Below are 21,661 nucleotides of genomic sequence, written 5' to 3' on the forward strand. Positions count from 1 at the left end.
TCTGGTATGCTATAAGATATATGCACTGTATGCTAAGTTGCCTATTTTGTATGCGTTATGTATGTTATGCTTGATATGGGTCGGAAGGCATTATGTTAGGGGCTGGAAGGCATTATGATGTAGACCAGAAGGTCAGAGAGTTATGGACCAAAAGGTCGACACGGGTAGGACCAGAAGGTTTACCGGGTCGGGACGGAAGTCCCCTGAGACACATGGACAGGAAGGTCATGGCCTGGAAGGGCGTATGTGTGTAAGTGGTATTTTTGGGAACTCACTAAGCATTTATGCTTACAGTTGTTGTGTTATGTGTTTCAGGTACTAGCGAGGACCGTGGGAAGGCGCCGACATGACTCGTACACACACACACACGCATGCATATTAGGATATATTTGATCTTGCGATTTGACACGTTTTGTATTATGACTACGTTACATTGGATTTTTATGGTTTGTTTTGAATGAAATTATGTTTTAAAGAAATGAAAAAAAATTGTTTTGAAAAATTATGTTGTTACAGTCAGACTTAGCGATTGGAGGAATGTTATTACAAAATAACCATCTAGTAGCCTACGAAATCTGGAAACTAAATGACACAGAATGGAGATACCCAGTACACGACAAGGAAATGACAGCAATCATACATTGCCTTCGAGTATGGATATACTATTTGTTTCCATTTCCCAGCTATTAAACTCTCTGCAATGTTCATGTTCTTACCAGCAACAATTGATCAACCAAGATGTATTGGTTCATTCTTCATAACGTCCTTGAGTAACATGAGCAGTGCATGCTTATCTGGGTTATTTTGTAACAGAAAACCCACAACTGGATGATCATCTTGCCAAAGTGATCAATCAAAACCTGCTTCCATGGAGTTTTGAGGCATGACATTGGAGGCCTGGAGTCACACATGTTCAGGTCGACTAAAACCAAATCAACTTTGTAGGGATTTTCATTCGGTCTACTAACGTACAAATCAATTTTTTCATCTTGCAACACCAAAAGATTCAAAATCTATTTTTGTTTGATCATGGGGAGAGGCATCAGGGTGTTTCTTTGCGGAGTTGCATCACTCTTGCAAAGTTCTTTCTCGATCAGTAATCTGGGGTAAACTCCATGAATCACTCTCATGAAATCTTCGACAATAGGTGGGGTTTCTTGTTCAACATGAGCTCACGTTTTTGGAAGTCTTCGACCACATCAATCAGCGAAACACAATATTTAAAGGGTAGACCTAGGCAACGACGTATTGTAACTTCTGCATCTCAACTTGTACAACGGTTTCCACATTGGTTACTACAAATAAAAAACATATTTAGACGAAATACCCCAATATATATATATATATATATATATATATATATATATATATATATATATATATATATATATATATATATATATTAAAGTTCCATTTTTCAACCTTTAACTTTTTAATAGACTGTTTTTTGTCAAAATAATGATCCCAAAATTTTTGGTATATGTTGTAAAAACTTGGTACCTGTAAATAAATGTTATTACATTTCTTCATATTGGTGCAACATATTACTTTAGAGTTCAGATATACAGATGTTTGTCTCCTAGATGAAAGAAGCACAATTTATAAAACCGTTAATCTTCTCAAAACACAATCAAATTATATCTTTCTCATTGTTTAACGTTATATTTCTACAAAAATATTTAACAACTATATATATTTGTAGCTTTGTACTGCATATCTGAATATTTGGTTACATTAAAAGAAACTCATAATTTACATACATACGATCTAAATATACCAATTAAGCATACCCTAGTTCATTTTGAGCATTTTGAGATTTTTGGAGTGATTGTGTGCTTCCTTGGTTGTGAAGAATGGCCTTCAAGGAGTAAGCTTTACTCTCAAGACTTTGGATCAATCATCTCCTCTTTATTGTGCACCATTTGGAGTTAGCACGGGGATTTCTTCAGTCCAACAGCCTGAGCGTTTATCTGGGTTTTTCAACAATTGAGGTGAGTTTCCTAACTAGACCCATAGATCGAAGGCATCAATGTCGGCTCATTGTTTGTTGTGTAGAATTTTGGATGCTTTGTGATGATTATATGGAATACCAGGATCTGGCCCTAGCATTTGTATGAAATACCAGGATCTGACCCCTAACATTTGTATGCAAGACCAAGATTTGGCTCTCAGCACTGAACGAAAAGACCATGGTTTGGCCCATGGCAGGAAACTACTATATGACTATGATTTGGCTCATAGTATTTATCTTTTTTCATGTATGGTATGTGGTACTTGGGGAACCCACTAAGCGTTATGCTTACAGTTTGTATTTATGGTTTCAGGTACTTCTAATTTCAAATGGAAGGACGTGACGTGATGGCACAACATCATCCCCTCATTGATTCCACATTTGAAATAATTTGTACTCTAATAATTTCATATTATGATTTGTATGAGTTCTGAACAATTAATGAATGAGTTGAATGAATTTTACATTACACACGAGATAAACTTCTTTGGCATTAGATAGAGAAACAGTAGGACATGTTTTTGTTTTTAATTTTCTTTTTTTGGTGAATTTTTTACAGTATTCATAATTTAACGAAGTAAATTCACAACTTAATATAAGTCGGGGTTTTAAAAAAATAATTCTATAATTTTTTAAATTTATATAATTCACAAGTTAATTAACAAAATAAAATTCACATTATAATGAATACAATTCACGAACTTAACATATATTACTCACAAGTTAATATAAACTAATTAAAAAAAAAATGCTAAATTGATTTCCTGTCATCGAAATTCACAACTTAAAGGAGTAAATTCACAAAATAATATATACAATTCACACATTAACCGGAGTAGTTCACAATTTAATAGGTTGAACTGGAAAAAAAAATTAATGAATACGTTTTAATATATCAACCGTAGTTCCACTTATTTACGAAAATCCCATTGCACCGGATTTTCTCAAGGTTATTTAGAAAAATAGCAGCACCGATTTTAGCTTTCTACCCGTGCAATGCGGTGGAACATAAATTAGAGGCGACCATGTCATGATTCATTACGATGTTTAGTTGTTTACTGTGGCATATTAAATTAAAGTGAATAATTGTGATCAATTGTAACAAGCCGGTAAATCCGACCGGTGACTAGATGTCATTGACATCGACATTAGATTTGAAAGATACAATGTTTGATTTAAACGTTGGCTTTTATCTAAACAAATTATAACAGTCGTTTATCTCTTAATTCTATTATAAAATTTGTCAATGGAATTTACATTTCATATGTATTGATATTGATTCAAACCCTTCCCATCGTTTTCAGTAATTTAATGCCAAACCCTTCCCATTTTGTCATTTTCACACATACACATACATCCATAACCTACTTCATTACTTGTATACTCTTTTATTTATTATTTCATTCAATCTTAACATAAGTATAATATCCTACTATACACTGTTTTTACAGCTGATTATCCGCTAATCACTTTCAAAACACACATCCAAACACTCCCCAGATACAAAAAAAACTTCTCTTCTTAATCCCTGTAACACAAGGAATCTTGATAAATCAGAGTAGGTTCACAACATTCATCGATTTTAATTAACATGACTTTGGAGGGAAAAAGAAAAAAGGAAAATAGGTAGACAGGTAAATGATTGGTGTCTTGATACATTCAACCAATGTCTTTTTGGCTTAACCTATTAAGTCATTTTGTGATTTTGTCCAAATTAAGTCAAAAGGTAACAACCATATGCATTAAGTGCTTAACCCATTAACTCAAAAAGTAACAGGGGCTATTAAGTAAGTATTACCTCAAAACTTTTTAGCAATGGCTGCTATCCAGGCTCTATCTTTATCATTATATGCATAACTAATGCTCGATGCCAACAACACAAACCCTGTAATCTTGTCTTTAGAGTTGTTCCCTTTAAGCACAGGCAAAACCAATACAGAACGTGTCTCTTCAGGAAGCATGTCCCAGAGCTCAGAATCTGAATTTTTTTTTTTTACCACATTTCATTAATTTTAATTTTTATCAGCTAGAAATCTTTTGAACCATATGATAATTCACCTGATCTTTGAGGAAAATAAAGGGTATCTGTCAGATTAAAGAGGCCGATACGTTGTATTTGTTCCTTAAACCATTCAACAGCTTGTTCTTTTGATAAGCTCATGGTTTTGGGTGTGTTCCAATAGCCACGTACGCATATCACATCTTGGATAGATATAAGCTATATACCAGTTAAACAAACAAAAAAAATAGCATATTCAATAAAAAAAAATTGGACTTAATGCAAGAAACAACATCCTTCCATTTATATGTGTATTGCTGTTTCTTGCATATAACCCTTAAAAGACAAACTAATCCATTGATTAAGATGGTAGAATGCAAGTTTTGGACATGGTGATGACATACCACAGAAATGGTGTTTGTGTTACGTAATAGTGTGTAGGATCCCCAGGCTAAATCCTCCTTCATGGTTTCAGATATATGCGGTGACATTGCAAAGATTTGCTCAGCGCCTTCAGGGATGTTTGCTTGAATCACCGGAGTAGCACCCTGAATTTGTGTTTCTTTCTAAGTATCAGGATGACAACGAAGAACCAGAAGAAAATAATAAAAGTTTCACCTTCAGCAACTGCCCAATGTAGGGAAGCATGACGGAGAATGCTGCCAAAGAAAGACCAAGTATCTCCGTTCTCTGAAAAGCCATAAAAATTAAACAAAATCAATTGGAAAGGTTCAGCGTTTTATAAACGTATATGGAAAGATTTTGAAGCAGGACCTCTATGTTTCAAAGAGGATATATAACTTCTTTCGGATTGCACATAACCTGTTCGTTCAAAATCCTGACTCAAATAAATTACTCACAAGCTGGGCCGGCGTCACGGTGGTTGAATTCGAACCCAGGAAGTGATTCAAAATCAGAAGAGATCCAAATGTATAGCCAATCCATCTGGGTAAATACGATTCATCCAATCCAGGAATTCCTAACGTGAAGCGAAGAACAGATAGATTGAGTTGTTGCTGTTGATTTTGAGAATTGTCGGCGCCAGAGCAGCTTATTTTGGATGATTTCCTTGTGTTGGTGAGAATCTTGAAAGTGTTGAGGCCATTGAATTTGGGTGCGAAATTGGAGCAAATAGTGGAGGGAGTAAGGAACAGGGTACAGCTATGGTTCATTTTGAGGGTTGAGGACTGATGACTGCGTGCGGGTGCGCAAACTGTTGTAGACGATGTACACGGGTCTAGACCCGACCCAAATAGATCCGAAAATCTGGAACCCAAAATTTGATTATTTGTGGAATCGGTCATCGGATCCATAACAAATTGGTTCCGGTTCAGTTACTGTACGGTATCACGTACGGGTGAGCAAAAACCGAACCGACTAAAGAAAAACCGATAAACCGCAATAAACCGCAACCGAAAAACCGAAACCGATGCAAAAACCAATGGTGCGGATTTAATTTTTGCAAAAACCGAAGGTCAACGGTGTGGTGCAGTTTCTATCCTAAAAACCGATCCACCAAAACTGAACCGCACCGTAAGCGTGTATAATAATAAATCAATCAATGTATATTATATATACTATTTAAAATAATTATAAACGATAATATATTTATTATATGTTTATTTTGTGTTTGTATAAGACTATATGAGGTGCAAAAGAAATGTTTTATTGTTAGCCAAACGTACTAATCGATTACATGTAATAAGCTTGTAACAAATTAAGTCAAAATCAACCAACCTTCAATTATTAATTAGTTTTGTGAGAGTTGTCACAAATTGTATTTTAAGCAACTAACAATTTTTGATTATGTAATTTTGTTTTGAGCTGAAAATGAATGTATTAAAAAAAACAGCACAATACAAGCTTATATACACATGGTTTTCAGTTCTTACAGTTTTAAAAAACCGCACCAAAAAACATAAAAATAACTGCACCAAATTCTTAACACGGTTTAAAAACCGAAACCGCACCGATACAAACCGAAACCGCATTTAAAAACCGAAAACCCGAACCATTGCAAAACCGCACCCAACGGTTTTAAGAATGCAAAAACCGCACCATGCGGTTTGCGGTTCGGTTTGGTCTGAAAACCGTACCAAACCGCACCATGTTCACCCTTAGTATCACGTAAACTTATTTATATACCATTTTGAATCAGGTTGGGGATTGGAACCAAGTTGGAGCCGGATATGGATTTTGAAACCGGTTTAGAATTGGAATTTCAGAGTTAGATGCGGATTTCATATCTTGAATTGTTAAGAAATAATTACTGAAATTGTCCATGTTGTTTGCTTAAAATTATACGTCTGGTTCCTAAGTTTTTTGCATCTGGATCGTCCTTACATGTTTATTCAACTACAAATAACACTCGGGATTTTTTTCTTGTGGTAATTTCGAGCAATAATACGCAAGAGGTTTTTTCGAGTCAATTGATTCAAGCCCAGTCAAATTTTCGGTTTCGGGTCTTGGACGTGCTTAGCCCTAAACCCAAAGGATCCATACCTAGCATACCCGATTTGTTGTGGGTAGAAACTTTGACTTACTACTTTGATATCTTGAACTTGTACTAACATATTGGCAAAGCCAAGATATTCGATTTAATTAATATATTGGATTGTCATTGTGTTTTTCGTGAAATCTTATATAGGAACTTGAGGCTTGATGAAAAATGAATAGGCCAAGTCAAACCACATGTGGTTAATGCCTCATTAGCGTTGAAGACTCTCATAAAAGTCGGGTCAATCGAAGATCACAAAAAATCCCAAGCATATCAAAAATATAGTTATCATTGTTATGTATATAAAGACCAGTGGCATAGCTAGTCATTCACAAGGTAGATCCTAGGACCTACCTTTTTTTCTCTTAATACAACAAATATATATAGAAAAAAAATAAAGAACTAACTTATTTTTCTCAAAAGACCTACTTTTTCACATTTTTTCAATTTTATTTACATAAGGAACCACATGTTTTTTGTTCTAGATTCGTCACTGATAAAAACTCGCCGATTGATGCACACATATACACTTCCATAGCTACTTCTCTGATTCTCTCGACAATTGAGCATACTCACACCATTTCTAAGATCATCTAACACTTCTAATTTTATTTCAATTTAATATAAGTTCTAAAGCAAGTGATGTCATTACCTCTCGAGGTTTTATGTCGGAGATCCAAAAGGATTAAGTGTTTTCCTTGTAATTTACTATGTTATTGCATTTACTTTCATTCACTTGTTGCTTCATCAATAACATGTTACCCTGCCATTCACTAAATTGTTAATTTGTTTTATCTATTAAAATTACTATGATATCTTTTGGTATCTTGGTATCCTTTTTAGTATCTTAAAGCATCATTACGTATATTCACTTATCACTCACTTTAACACTATTTTTGTACCAAATAAACTCATTTACATCTCAAAAATACTACACTTTAACTTAATAGCTCTTCGAGCACTATTATTTTCCACCTAGATCTTGGGCACAACCAAGATCTTCGACATATTTCAAAATCTTAAGCACTCCAGTATTTAACATCTTATTTTAAACATTACACCACACTTACTAATTTGGTTACAAAGTTAGTTTGTTAATTTTTTGCCAAAACAATTTGGCGCCATCTGTGGCCCAAGTGGTGGTATCATATTTTTCTATTTAAAGTATCTCAAATTTTTTTTTTTTCAGATTTTAATCACTTACACATTTTTGTATCAAAGATGTCTTCTTTACCAAAACTCACTTCTAAAACTACTCCATCCATCTCACTAGTCAGAACCTACCCACACCTCATGTTGTCACCTCACAAAGAAGGAATGTTGAGATCCCTAGAAGGACCGTTCCAACACCATCATCAGTTTAATATTTGGGAAGTACAACCCAATAAATACCAATTATGGTCTTGAACAATGAGATCATATCTATACTAACCATAATGGAGCAACATATCACTGAGTAAAGCGAAACCAATAAGATGTGACATCCCCATTTTCACGGCCAGAAAAGACCGATTTTGTTTATGCTTTATAAAAATTAGAGTACTTCTTTTCATAAAAATGTTGCGGAATTTGTTCCCAGAAAAATACGATAAATACGTTATCAAAATATTTTCGAAGAAACGTATTTTATTCATTTTAAAACGTTTGGGATATCATTGTCAATACGAATACATAAGCATAAACAGAACTTACATTTATTTACACTAGTGATCTACATCTCTGTAATCTCTCAGTGTAATGTGACTTCATATCAACACCTGTGATATAAATAAACTGAGTGGGTCAAGTTGGGAAACCTGGTGAGTACATAGGGTTTTCAACCCACAATAATATAATTATTATGGTTAAACAATCAAACAATCAACCCAATTACCCATCCCCATTATCTTCTTTAATCTTAAGGATCTACCCTAACAATCAGCTATTCCTCGTTCATTCATTCCTAAGGATCATCCTAAGGAATCGGCACAAAGTTCATCATTGCCACGGTTTACACAACAAACACTAAGTCTGCATAGTCGCCATGGTTTAGGCATCAAGTTTGCATGATCACCAAGGTTTAGGCATCAAGTCTGCATGATCACCAGGGTTTAGGCATCAAGTCTGCATGATCACCAGAGTTTAGGCATCAAGTCTGCATGATCACCAGGGTTTAGAGTACACCGGGTGAACACATCGTTCACAACACCTACAGGTTACGAGCCTGCTAGTGTTCCACTGGACAGTCTAGAATAATCCGTGGTTGTCATCCATACTCTGCTGAATGACAGGGTCATCATTTGGGAAAAAGGCTTCTCACATCGTCCACCTCTCACCCTCACCTCGTGGTCTATAACACCTCTAAACTGATCATTCAACTCATATTCCATCTATTATATCTACCCATGTTTACCCCAACATTATCGTAGATATAAAATACATATATAGTTTAAATCATTTAAAACATGTATAAAATCGTTCATTTAGCATAGACAACAAGTACTCAGATAATATGCACACATAACACGTAATTTATATAAAATACTTCATATTTATGTGTAAGATGAAAGTAACTATGCACTCACTTGAAAAGGTGGTGATTCCGAACTCAGACAACGCTTTACTTCTTGAAAAAAATAATTTCCTTCGACGAAACCAAGTATTACTACCACTAGAGTTTAGTCTATTATTCACCGAGACTAATTAATAGTCTAGCTATTATTACTATTATATAACCGTTAAATAATACTTATACAACCCATAATAATAGCCCAATTACTTATTATATGTTCTTAATAACGTTAATATAATTAAATAAAAGCTATATTAAAAATAGCGTAGGCGTAGCTCACTTACAACGGGTTTTATAGAAAACCAGGCTTTATCATGAGCATGTAACTACATCCCGGAACCAAGGAGAAGAATACTCTGTAGTAGCAGCAGCAGTGGCCGAGCATCAGTCATCAAGTGAATCAGTAGATGCCCGTGCACGTGAGCAGCAATCACTCCATTGCAGCAAGACAAAAGTAGCATATGTCACGACGCGAATCTATTTCTATGCTTCAATCGGATACCAATTGCTTGGATGCGTTTGAAGCCTCGAAATGACTTGCAGAAAAAAAGCTTTCTAGGTTTGTCTTCTGTCTTCGTAACAAATGGTCCATTTATTGATGGGCGAACGACGGGGATTGAACCCGCGCGTGGTGGATTCACAATCCACTGCCTTGATCCACTTGGCTACATCCGCCCCTACCCCCGCACAGGTTTCAGTCTCTATCTACGATCAGATCCTTTCTGAACTCCCCTATGACCGCTATCAAAGAGAAGCTTTTTCCTAGACTATAGTTGCAAGTCTATTGTTCTCTTTCCGAATTAGGTGTTTGTGGAAGAAGGATGGGAATGAATGGGAAGACTGGAGTAGTCTCTTCATTAGCCGGAAGGAATTAGTCCCCACTAGCCTCATTCGAAGAACGAACAAGAAAAGGCTTACTGTTTAGGTAGGATAGATCGATGTGGTCCAATGGCTAAAGCTCTGCCAGCTTCTTGTAGACTTACTTTAGGCTCCGAGTTCTTTTTTTTTATGGTGAAATTATTCTTCGCCACTAGTGTGATGCAAGTCAGCCTATAAGATGAAACCGAAGATACTAAGCCTGGAATCAGTCGCTCTCTATGTAAATTTCTCTTTAGCAAGAAGCCCTGTGAAAGCTATCAGATAATGACTTGATAGAGGTCCCTCGCTGACGCCTTCATTTTTCTTTTTTTCATCTCTTTATGATATGCTATCTTCCTTTAGCCAGACTTCCCGCATTACTGTGATCAAGAGGAAGCGCTAAGGTCTATCCTTTCCTTAAGTTAAGAGTGAAGGACGGATACTGGCTCTTTAGGACTGATAGTAGCTGCTCTTCTGGTAGTATTGGAGCAGCATTCCCGTGCGGAAAAGCTCTTCTTCTCAGAGCCGTTGAGCACTCAGGGGCTTCCGCCTCGTGCTAGGGAGGTTCCCTAGGCTTTCGGGGGGTATCGGGGCTAGAGAGAGGTTCTAGAGAGAGAGAGAGTAAAGAGAAGAAAGAATGAGAAAGGTGTGAAGAAAATGAGGGTGGGAGAGGTTCTATTTATAGGGTGAAAATGGTTGAACTTGGTGCCTCATGTCACCATCTAGTTGCAAGACTTGGGGAGAAAGCAATGACCAAGATTGTGTCACATCACCCATTTTCGCACAGCACACTTCCGACTTCTAAAATCCGTAACTTTTACATACGACCTCCGTTTTTGACGTTCTTTATATCGATGCGTAGGTAAAAATAATATCTACAACTTTCATTTTGACTCCGTCGGCTAACTCTCGACCGATCTTAAATTTAACAGTACGAGGCGTTTAGACTGTTAAATGACCGCGAAGAATTTGTAACTCCTTCATACGGACTCTGTTTTTGTCTGTCTTTTTACTGTTAAGTTCCTATTAATGAGACCCTTAAATCTCATTTAAGTCACGTAAGCCAAAAACCGCTCGAACTAAAATTCGAGTTTCGGGTCGTGCACTGCTAAGTTGAATCTTAGAAAAATCATAACTTCTTCATATGAAGTCAGATTTGGGCGTTCTTTTTATGGATTTTCTCGGTTAACATATTTTACGAATTTTGTTTAGATCACTAAGGCTAAAAAGTCCTCCATCATAAAATCACTATTTACGCTTCCCGGTGTCGTGTCGGTTCCGTCGCAAAACTTCGACGGGTCATAACTTCTTCGTTATATCTCGGATTTCGACACTCTTTATATGTACGGAAACCTTGCAAAATATTCTAAAACTTGGTTAATATTATTTATTCTAAATAATATTTTGTCGAAAAGTCATTTTCGACCCCTATTACCTCTAAATTGACTAGCCCGGATCTACGGACGTTATATAAGATGTTAGTTGAAAGAATGAAGACACTAGTCTCAAGCCTAAGAAGACCTATGTAAACTACGCCAACTCCATCTTTGATGTTACAGCCCAAGATCCTGAATTTTGAGACTGGTGCATGCAACATCCTATTTCCATGTATTTATGGGTTTTAGCTATTTACTTGTAACATTTTTTCTTGAATAAATCGAATTAGGGTTTCAGAGTGTTAAAATGTTGGATTTTGGTGAAAAATGGCTCCTCACAACATGAGGGATGGAGGCTCACGACGTGGGGAGGGCCGCATGAGGATTCTATATGGGACCGAGCTCACGACAGAGTAATAAGAGCTCGCGATGTAAGGATCGTTGCAGCCCAAGCCCATGAAGTTTTAGGGTTTCCCATGTATTTAAGACCCCTTATCTCGGTTTTAGAGTTCATTTCTCAACCTCCACATTCTCCTAACTCAAAAAACCCTAACCCTAATTCACTTTGGTGATTTTGGATCCATTTTAGTGTATTGGTGGCTAGAAGAAGAAAAATAAGAAGAGGTTCTAGAGTGTTGGTTCAGCAAGGAGGCTTCATCATCATCATCTTGTGCACATTTTGGGCCATTATAAGTGTCTAAGATCCAATCTTTATGAGCTCAAATTGCTAGATCTAAATTCTAAGCTCCTTTTTGCATGTTTATGTTGGATTGCATGCTTGGGATCCATAAAGTTGGCAACTTTATGGATCAATGAGTTATTCTATATGATTTAGTCTTATGGATCTGGAGTGTGGTTATAATTTACGAATCTTATTTGAGTTTGGGACAATTTCTTTTCATTTAGACCTAAGGTGGGTTTAGGACATTCTTGGGGCATGTATGTCCATCAAGTAATCATTTTTATAGGCCTTTGGAGTTCTTGTTAGCTTTTGAAAGAAGTAGGATTGAAGACTTAATGGATTAAGGACTTAAAATTAGGTTTTAGCCTCAGATTGTTCTCACGACATGAGATACAAGGTCTCACGACGTGAGAAGCATTTGATCTCATTTCTGGTCATCTGCTTGGGGCTCACGACGTGAGAAAGGCTTCTCACGACATAATAGCAGCCTCGTTGACTTTCCCTTGATTGAGTTGACTATGTTGAGTCATGATGAGTTGGGATCGAATTAATTGAGTTGGGCCCTAGTTTTATGTATGTGGGCCTTTTTTATGCTTAGGCCCATTTGGAACTTTAGGTACCTTTTAGGAGTTTGGGCCTCCTTGGATTAGGCCCAAGATGGGTTTTGGGCCAATTAGGAAGTTGGGCCATAATGGGATTTTGATGCTATTGGTGGGCCTTGGATTTTGGGCCAAGTGAGGAAAGAGTAAAATGGACTTTTACCTTGAGTGTTGTAACGCCCGTAGATCAGCGCTAGTTAATTTAGATACGATAAGCGTCAAAAATGGCTTTTTTATAGAAGATTATTTATAATGAATAATCTTAACTAAGTTGTAGCATATGTTACAAGGATTTCGTACACATAAAGAACGCCGAAATTCGAGTTATAACGAAGAAGTTATGACTTGTCGAAGTTTCGCGACAGAACCGGCATGGCACTGAATGACGTAAAAAGTGAATTTACGTTAGAGCAATATTTAGCCTTAGTGATCTAAATGAATGTCGTAGAATATGTTAAACCGAGAGCGTGCATAAAAAGAACACCCAAATCTGACTTCGTATGAGGAAGTTATCATTTTCCGAAGTTTTGACTTAGCGGTATGCAACCCGAATACTCGAATATGAGATCGAGTGATTTTTAGCTGAAACAATCTAAACGAGAGTCGAAGATCTCTTCGATAGTAGTCCAACGATAAAAAGACAGACGAAAACGGAGTTCAGATGAAGGAGTTATGAATTTCAAACGGAGTTTTCTTGTCCCAGCCTACTAAAAATAATATATAAGTAATATATTTATAATATATTAAAAATAAAGTCAAAATTAGCCAACAGAGTCTAAACAAGAGTTGTAGATCATAATCTCACGTACGCGTCGATATAAAGAACGTCGAAAACGGAGTTCGTATGCGAAAGTTATGAATTTCTGAAGTTCGGGGCGCGAAACCCCAAAACTGTCAGATACCACGACGTGCCAAGAAGTGCCACGATGTGGCAAGTCTTCTGACACCTCCGGGAGTCCCCCAGACGCAACTTGCGATGACGCATGAAGGGACGACCAAGCCCAGGACGTGGAAAAAGGTGTCACGACGTGGCAATGGCAAATTTTGCCCTATAAATAGATTTGAAGGGCCAATCGATTATGGTTGCTCCATCCCTTCTCTCCCACACCCGATACACCCTCTAAGCCCTATTTTAACCCCACCCCACCCCTTGAAGCCCCGATAACATCCCGAGACCCGAAGCGAGTCCCGAAGCCCGAAGATCCTGAGAAGAAAAGAGTTTCCGAGCCGAAGCTCTGTCCGCGAGAAACCCGGTGTGTGAAGATATCCCGGTTTCACCGAAAAGTTCTACTTGAAGAGCCGTAGTGTTGTCCGAGCATCGTCTAATCAAGTGAGTGTGTGGTTACTTTATTCTAAGACATAAATATAAAATATTAGCTATGAAATACGTGCTATGTGTTATGTATTATTTGTGTATTTGAGATGGGCTTGGAATTGATGTTTTTTTACGGGTGTTAAATGATTCAAACTATATATGTATTTTATATCTACAAAATATGTTGGGTAGAACATGGGTAGATGACATAGTGGCAACTATGAGACGTAGTGCCTATTGTATAAACCTTAGTGACTATGGAGTTAGTGCATATTGTATAAACATTGATGACTATGGAGTTAGTGTATATTGTATAAACCTTGGTGACTATGGAGTTAGCGCCTGTTAAAGTAAACCTTGGCGACTATGGAGTTAGCGCATGTTAAAGTAAACCTTGGCGACTATAGAGTTAGCGCTTGTTGAGTGAACATTGGTGACTATGGAGTTAGCGCCTGATAGCTATGGATTTAGTACCTGATAGATAAACTTTGGCAGCAATGGACTTCGTGCCGATTCCTTAGGTAAATCCTTAGGAACGAATGGATAAATGATAGTTAATTCTTAGGGTAAAACCTTAAGAAATAAAGAGGATAATGGGGATGGGTATTTGGGTTGATTGTTTGATAATTGAATATAATAAATGTATTATTGTGGGTTGAAAACCATATATGCTCACCAGGCTCCCAAGCCTGACCCACTCAGTTTTCTTTGTATCACAGGTATCGATACGAAGACATATTTCACGGAGAGATTAAAGGAGATGTAAAATCTTTAGTGTAAATAATGTGAGTTCTGTTTATGCTTATGTGTTTGTATCGGAACATGACATCCCGAGATTTTGTTATATAATGAAAATACATTTCTTTAAAGAAATGCTTTGATAAATTCTTATCATATTTTGTTTTGGGAACAGATTCCGCAACCGTTTTCTTTAAAACATTACTCTGATTTTAAAAACAAATCATAAACAAATCGGTCTTTTCTGGCCGTGAAATTGGGGATGTCACAAGTGTTGAACAATCGGACTTGGATCCTAGCTATGGGTTGTGGACCAATTATTAATAGGGTATTATTTGTTGGTGCTACTGCGAGAGAATTTTCCGGATCGGTGGTCCGATACTTTATCTGAGATATTCGGCAGTTTGAGGTGAGTCTTCCTCACTAGGTTTAGTGGGTCGAAGGTACCAATGTTGACCTAGGGTTTATTATGTTAGGGTGCTAGATGTTTGCGTAACTCTTACATGTGTATGTGTTCGTATGCTTAACGGGCAGGGCCTAAAGGTTATTTTGTATGCTATTACTTGTTATACTTACATGTTTGTATGTTGCGAGTTAGGGTGTGCCCTGTTATACTCTGTGGGCGGGCCCATTATGTAAGTTAGGGCGAGGCTCGTCACACTTATTGGGATGGGGCATGTTGATTAGCAGATGGGCGGACCCCAATGACTGGCGGAGCCCATTATGTGATTGATATGTATGGTATGTGGTATTTTGGGTAATTCAGTAAGCTTTGTGCTTACGGTTTTCATGGTTATGGTTTCAGGTACTTCTGGTTCAAAAGGGAATGACCCAGCTTGATCGCAGCGTATCCACCCATGTTTCTATATTATGTTGATTTTCGGATTGTAGTGTGATAACTATTTTCTTATAATGTACTTTTGAATATTTAGATGACATATATGGAATGTTTTCTTAAGGATACTTAATGTTTTGGTTGAATTAAAATGAAATTTTTACCTCATAATTTTAGGATGTTACAAGTTGGTGTTGGGGCCTTGGTTTGAGGGATTCAGACATACTCTCAGGTATGTTTGAACTAAAACCGAGGAACTGATAATCTTTTGAAAGAAAACAAGCTCCTAAAAAGATTTTGTAAAAGGTTTCCTATCATTCAAAGTACAACGAAACCATTTTACTCTTGTGAAACACAATCTGCCATATTTTTGGCATGTTGTATTCTACATAAGTTTCTACTAGATAAAGACCGCAACATAGATCTTAAACATGAGGTGACGTAGGAGATCTTAAATGGACTATAAGAGCAAGATCGTCGTAACTCAACATAAATAGATAAGGCTAGTAGTAGGATAGAGCAATTAAGGAATTTAATTGCAAATGAAATGTGGGCAAACTATTTGACACATTCAAACAATTAAATTAATATGTGAATTTGGTTTCCTAATAGCACATTCAGTTTTTCAATTTCATATTGTATTGAAGATTGGTTTTTTAAATTATTTTTGTTATTTACCCTTCATATTTTTCATAAGTACCATGTTAAGAGTTTCCAAGAATTTATGTAGTCTAACAATGTATCCTTTTTTATTTATTCTTATGTGCAAAATCATTATGACCAAACAGGAAGCCACTAGTATGAGTAAAAAGGAACACGTTAAGTAGATGGAGAAAATGGATTCTGGATACATTCAAGTGATGATTAAACAACAAGAAATGGGCAATAGGATAAATGGTACTTTCACATCGTATGCATATGCTAAAATGGTTGAGGATTTGAATACAAATCATCAGATGAGTATTAACAAAAACCATTTTAAGAACCGCTTCAAAACCTTAAAAACACATTTTTCTCAATGGTACGATTTGTTTAAAGGAACTTCATTTAGTTGGTTTTCTTGGAATTTGTCTGCTTAACTAATAGAAGCGGAACACGAAGTAGGGGATAAGTTAATAGAGGTAAGTGTTCCTTTTATGTCTAGGTTACCGCACTAAATAGTTTATGTTATCGTTTGCAATATTAATTATGCTTGTGTTGTTAAACAGACGCTGAGGGTGCATTGTTAAAGATAAAAAAAGGTGGCAAACTATGATGAGACACTGATATTATTTGCAAGGGATATGACATATGGTGCACATGTTAAAACAACGAAAGAAATAAATGCTCGGTTAAATATGAATGAAAATGTTCAAATAGAAACAGTTATTGAAGTTGATGAGTTGTTGACTGCCAATGAAGTTCGTTTGGAGAACCAATATAATGACATTGATGATAACATTTGGGAGGTTTCCCCTACTCCCTTTTTACCAAAGCAGTTATCAAGTGCAAAGAAATGTAAGAATAAAAAGAAAAAATTAGAATAAGAAGAAGATGTTAATGTAAAGATCATGGAATTTGTTGATAATGCGACTGCTACTATTAAAGAGGGTAATATAATATTTCATAGAGCTTATCCTCAAGAATATATATGGGAAGTAATTTATACGGAGTTAGAGTTGGTGGGTTCGGAACCCCATAAACTGCTGAGGACTTTAAATTTTTTGATAATAAATCAAGTAAATGCTAGGATACTATTTAGTTGTCTCCTTCAGATACGGATAAATGTATTCAAAGATATGATGAGTGCATGTGATTGAATTAACTAAGGTGATTGTTATTAGATTGATCTTATGTGTTTATTTACTTGAAACTTATTTAATTTGGTAGTTTTGGACGAGCATGTGATTTTTTTTTTTTTTTTGAAATTGTTCGTGTTTTTCGTTTTGTGTGTTGAATACGATTGACAATTATTGGTTTGAGCGTATGTCTTTACTCCTTTCATGATCTTTCATGCTGTTTTGCTTATTGTTCTTGACTTTATTATTATTATTTTTTTAGGGTTTTGGATAAGGGGAGAGAGAGAGAGGAGGAGGGGGGGTTGTTGAGTGGGGATAGGAGTTGTAAACATCTGATATTCCCTTAATCATAACGGAGGATATAATTGTTCTTTTTTTTTTTTTTTTTTTTTTTTTTTTTTTTTTTAATTTAATTTAATTTTCTTTTCCTTTCTGTTCCTAAAATGTATATTTTCTTTTTCTTTCGAACTCGTTAACAGGGAATAATTTATTCCTTTCTCTCGTTGTTCTTTTTTAACAAATATATATAAATAAATAATAAATTTATTTTGATGCTTGAACCCATAGAATGACAGAACAACCGTTGTAACCCGTTTGATTACAAGATGACCTGCTGTAGGCAATCTGGTAGGGTTTACACACTGCCACCCGCCGGTCACTCATGGCGCTCCAATTTCCGCTAGGTATATAAACTGCTGCTGAACCTTGCAACATTTTTCGGTTCCGACTCGACGCGACAATCTTTGTTAATCATTTCAGAGGTTAGCTGTTTTTTTTATTCCTCAGTGATCAATGAGTGTTTCTTTGCTCTCTTTGTATTCGTTAAAATTGTGAACTATTTTAATTATCTGATCAACACTTGAACTGGACAAAAAACGAATCTGTATCTGTTTCGTTTGTTATTATCAATTATCAGTTATCAATTCGATTTTGTTGTTTAAGTTCTCGCTAAGTATCGTGTTCTAGAGAATTTTAATTTTCTCGCATTTTACGCGATTTTACGGATGGAATACAATAATTCTACTTTGATCTTCTTTTATCGATTTTCAATGGAATGCGATGATGAATTTCCTTCCTGTAATTGTAGTTATTTTCGTGTTTCTCTGCTGTAATGCCTTCTTAGGCTGTCATTTTGTGGAGATTCACTGCGTAGGCTTTCGTTGCTCTTACTTCTTAGTTGGCTATACAATAACTTAGGGTTTTTTACTTTTATCCAATTCAAATTAGGGTTTTTTCAGTTTTTATTCTTCCGAGATAAAGAGATGCTCTTATTTTGCTTTTCTATTCTCGATTTGGTATCCATACATGTGTTGACAAGGGTTCTTGATTCCAGATGGTACATTCTTCATCGAGTTCTGGCATCTTCTTTGAAGAAGATGAACAGTCTCAAGGTCTACCGAATTCACATTTGAGCCCCTACAGCTACAGGAACTCAAATTTAGTTCCACAAAGCATGTACTCAAACATGCTTCCCGTTTCTGGTGATGTAAGCATGGGTGCTAGTTCAGGGCTAACCATGGGAGCAAGTTCATTGGTGACAGATGCCAATTCAGGGCTTTCAGGAGGTAGTAGTAACCCATGTATCCAAAGAAGTGCAAGTATCAACAATGAATCTTACATGCGGTTACCTGCATCACCATTATCATTCTCTTCCAATAATGTTACCAATAATGCTTCTACTGCCACCTCATTGCCTAATCCAAGACTCGGACAAGTTCCTTTCACTGAAACTTCAATGTTTCCTGGATCACTTTATTCAGATCATGTGGCGAAGAAACCTCGACTTGATATCAAACATGATGATATCTTACAACAGCAGTATTTAAGACAGCTATTGCAAAAACAAGAGTTGGTTCAGTCACAAAATTCTAATGCACAGTTACAAGCTTTATATTTACAGTCTCTGCCACCTGGACAGCGGGCCCACTTGCTTCAACAGCAGCAACAACAACAACAACAGCAGCAACAACAGCTCCATCTGAGGCAAGCTCTTCAACAACCTGCATCTGCTGTAAACCGATCATATGATGGTGGTGTATGCTCAAGGAGACTGATGCAATACCTTTATCATCAACGCCAACGTCCAGCTGTCAGTTTATTTTTCAAGAACTTAGTCTTTCTGTTTAATTTATGTTTTATACATCTAATTTTCTTCTTCATTATAATTTATAGGACATTTCTTACTGGAGAAAGTTTGTGGGAGAGTACTATTCTCCACGTGCAAAAAAAAGATGGTGTCTTGCTTTGCATAATAACATGGGACATCACCCATCAGGTGTATTTTCCCCTGCAAATCTGGTACGTTTTTTTTTTCAAAGATTTCAAGAACTTAATCTTTCTGTTTAATTTTTGTTTTATACATCCCATCTTTTTGAAACCCTTTTTGTGCTTTAGGATGCATGGCAGTGTGGTATCTGTGGGTCAAAATCTGGAAGAGGATTTGGTATGTAGTTCTTAATCAATGTAGTATTATTATATATTTACAATTTTGCTACTTGAGTTGAATCATGGTTTTTTGTACCTTTGTTTTATTTTTTTTTATAACAGAAGCGACATTTGAAGTACTGGCTAGGCTTAATGAAATAAAATTCAGTAGTGGTGTTATTGATGAGCTTTGGTTTCTTGACTTGCCTCGGGAATGCCGATTCCCCTCTGGAATCATGATGTTGGAATACGGGAAAGCAGTTCAAGAAAGTGTGTATGAGCAAAGCCGTGTTGTTCGTGAGGGGAGGCTTAAAGTCATTTTTACCCCTGACTTAAAGATATTCACTTGGGAATTCTGTTCACGTCGCCATGACGAGCTTCTTCCTCGTCGACTCATTGCTAATCAGGTAAAAACTATATATATATTTTTTGTTTTTTTTTTTTTTTTTTTTTATAGATTAAAAAGTATTCTTTTTTGTTTTTGTGTTTTTGCAGGTGAATCAGTTGTTAGAAGTTGCACAGAAATGGCAATCCACAATTGCCGAAAGTGGATCTGGTGGTGTATTGCAGCAAGATTTGCAGGCTAACAGCAATATGTGAGTATTAACTTGTATTTTCAGATAATAATAATACTATTGTTTTCATTTTATTATAAATGAAATGAAAATTGATGGTTGACTTTTTGGTTGTGGTCAGGATTGTGGCGGCAGGGCGGCAGCTGGCAAGGAGCTTGGAGTTGCCATCTGTAAATGATTTAGGTTTTACGAAAACATATGTGAGGTGTTTACAGACAGCTGAAGTTGTCAACAGCATGATGGACTTGGTGGATATTACCCGTGACACCAAAATTGGCCCTATTGGTATATAACCTTTTATCAAGTCCTTGAGGGTATTTATGTCTTTTGCACATACATCATATACAGACTGTTTGTTTGTTTCAGAGGCGTTGAAAAGCTTCCCACGGATGCAAAAAGTACAGGGCATGGGAATGGGACAGGTGTCAAGCATTCAGGGACTCCAGGCTGACCGGAGGATGAACAGCAATAATTTTCAGATGGGAGGAGGATCAACTCCACCACCCTTGGAGTACCAGAACATGTTAATGAAACAACGTTTGATTAATTCAAACTCCCAACATGAGATTGATGCCTCAACCTGTTTCAACAACTCTATCCACAACCGAATTCATGTTGGCTATCAACAGTTTCCAGGTCTCCAAGCTCAACAGAATGAGCACCACCCACAAGGTGTTGGTGGTGGTGGAGGGTCAAAGCCGTCGGTGTCTGGTCAAAGTGCGGGTGAGGCGAGTAGGAGCAATAGTTTTAAAGCTGGTTCACACAGTGACTCGTGTGCAGATGGTGAGAAAATAGCAGCAGCAGCAGATATGCCTGAGTTTGTGGACAGTATGTTTATTAATACCAATGAATGTGAGGATGGCGGGAGTTATGGCTGGAAGGCATGACACCCTGGAATATATATATATCATTGTACAGTGGCCCCCCCCTTTGCTTTTTTTTTTTTTCATCTATGGAGTTGATGCAATCTGAATCTATGGGTGCAAAGATTTAACAGTGGTTTTTAGGTTTTTGCCAAGTACATTTAGTCACCGGATCTTTACTTTATCATGCAGTAATCATAGTAGGGGAATGGAATAAAACGTTATATGATGGAATGGAAAAGTCATGTTTGTTTGGATTGGGCCATTTCTTATGGAATGTGATTCCCTCTACCTTTCATTTCATTTATTCTTTTGATGAAATGAAGTTATAAATTATTTTTATTTATACAATTTTCAGCAACACCACTTTTTTTTAAAAAGAAAATTATTTTTTACTTTGTTAATTTTAAAATTTTCATGGTATTTAACTGTTTAATGTTTATAATAATTTTTTTGTAGAATAAATAACTTTCTGGCAAATTATTTAACGATCTACTTTTTTTAATTAAAGTTTAATTGACAAAATACCAAATTTTCGACTCATTTCATCGATTCAAACC

At 36.4% G+C, this 21,661-nt stretch overlaps 2 protein-coding genes across 2 annotated transcripts; one reads left to right on the forward strand and one right to left on the reverse strand.

The window, feature by feature from the left end:
• Positions 1-3,383: 3,383 nt before the first annotated feature.
• On the reverse strand, positions 3,384-5,197 carry HCF208 (chaperone (DUF2930)). Its single transcript, XM_078977228.1, has 6 exons — positions 4,871-5,197; positions 4,629-4,700; positions 4,415-4,558; positions 4,070-4,229; positions 3,810-3,989; positions 3,384-3,539 (listed from the first exon to the last, which is right to left on the reverse strand). Exons 1-5 carry the CDS (start codon positions 5,180-5,182, stop codon positions 3,811-3,813), a joined length of 867 nt encoding a protein of 288 aa, XP_078833354.1. The 5' UTR covers positions 5,183-5,197; the 3' UTR covers positions 3,384-3,539; position 3,810.
• A 12,624-nt stretch (positions 5,198-17,821) lies between these two features.
• On the forward strand, positions 17,822-21,443 carry LOC145028538 (putative transcriptional regulator SLK2). Its single transcript, XM_078977229.1, has 8 exons — positions 17,822-18,000; positions 18,573-19,328; positions 19,412-19,537; positions 19,634-19,682; positions 19,787-20,070; positions 20,159-20,259; positions 20,360-20,523; positions 20,605-21,443. Exons 2-8 carry the CDS (start codon positions 18,573-18,575, stop codon positions 21,123-21,125), a joined length of 2,001 nt encoding a protein of 666 aa, XP_078833355.1. The 5' UTR covers positions 17,822-18,000; the 3' UTR covers positions 21,126-21,443.
• The last annotated feature ends 218 nt before the right edge of the window (positions 21,444-21,661 follow it).

The sequence above is a fragment of the Lactuca saligna genome, chromosome 2 (assembly GCF_052625555.1).
Source record: "Lactuca saligna cultivar CGN05327 chromosome 2, ASM5262555v1, whole genome shotgun sequence".
NCBI lineage: Eukaryota > Viridiplantae > Streptophyta > Magnoliopsida > Asterales > Asteraceae > Lactuca > Lactuca saligna.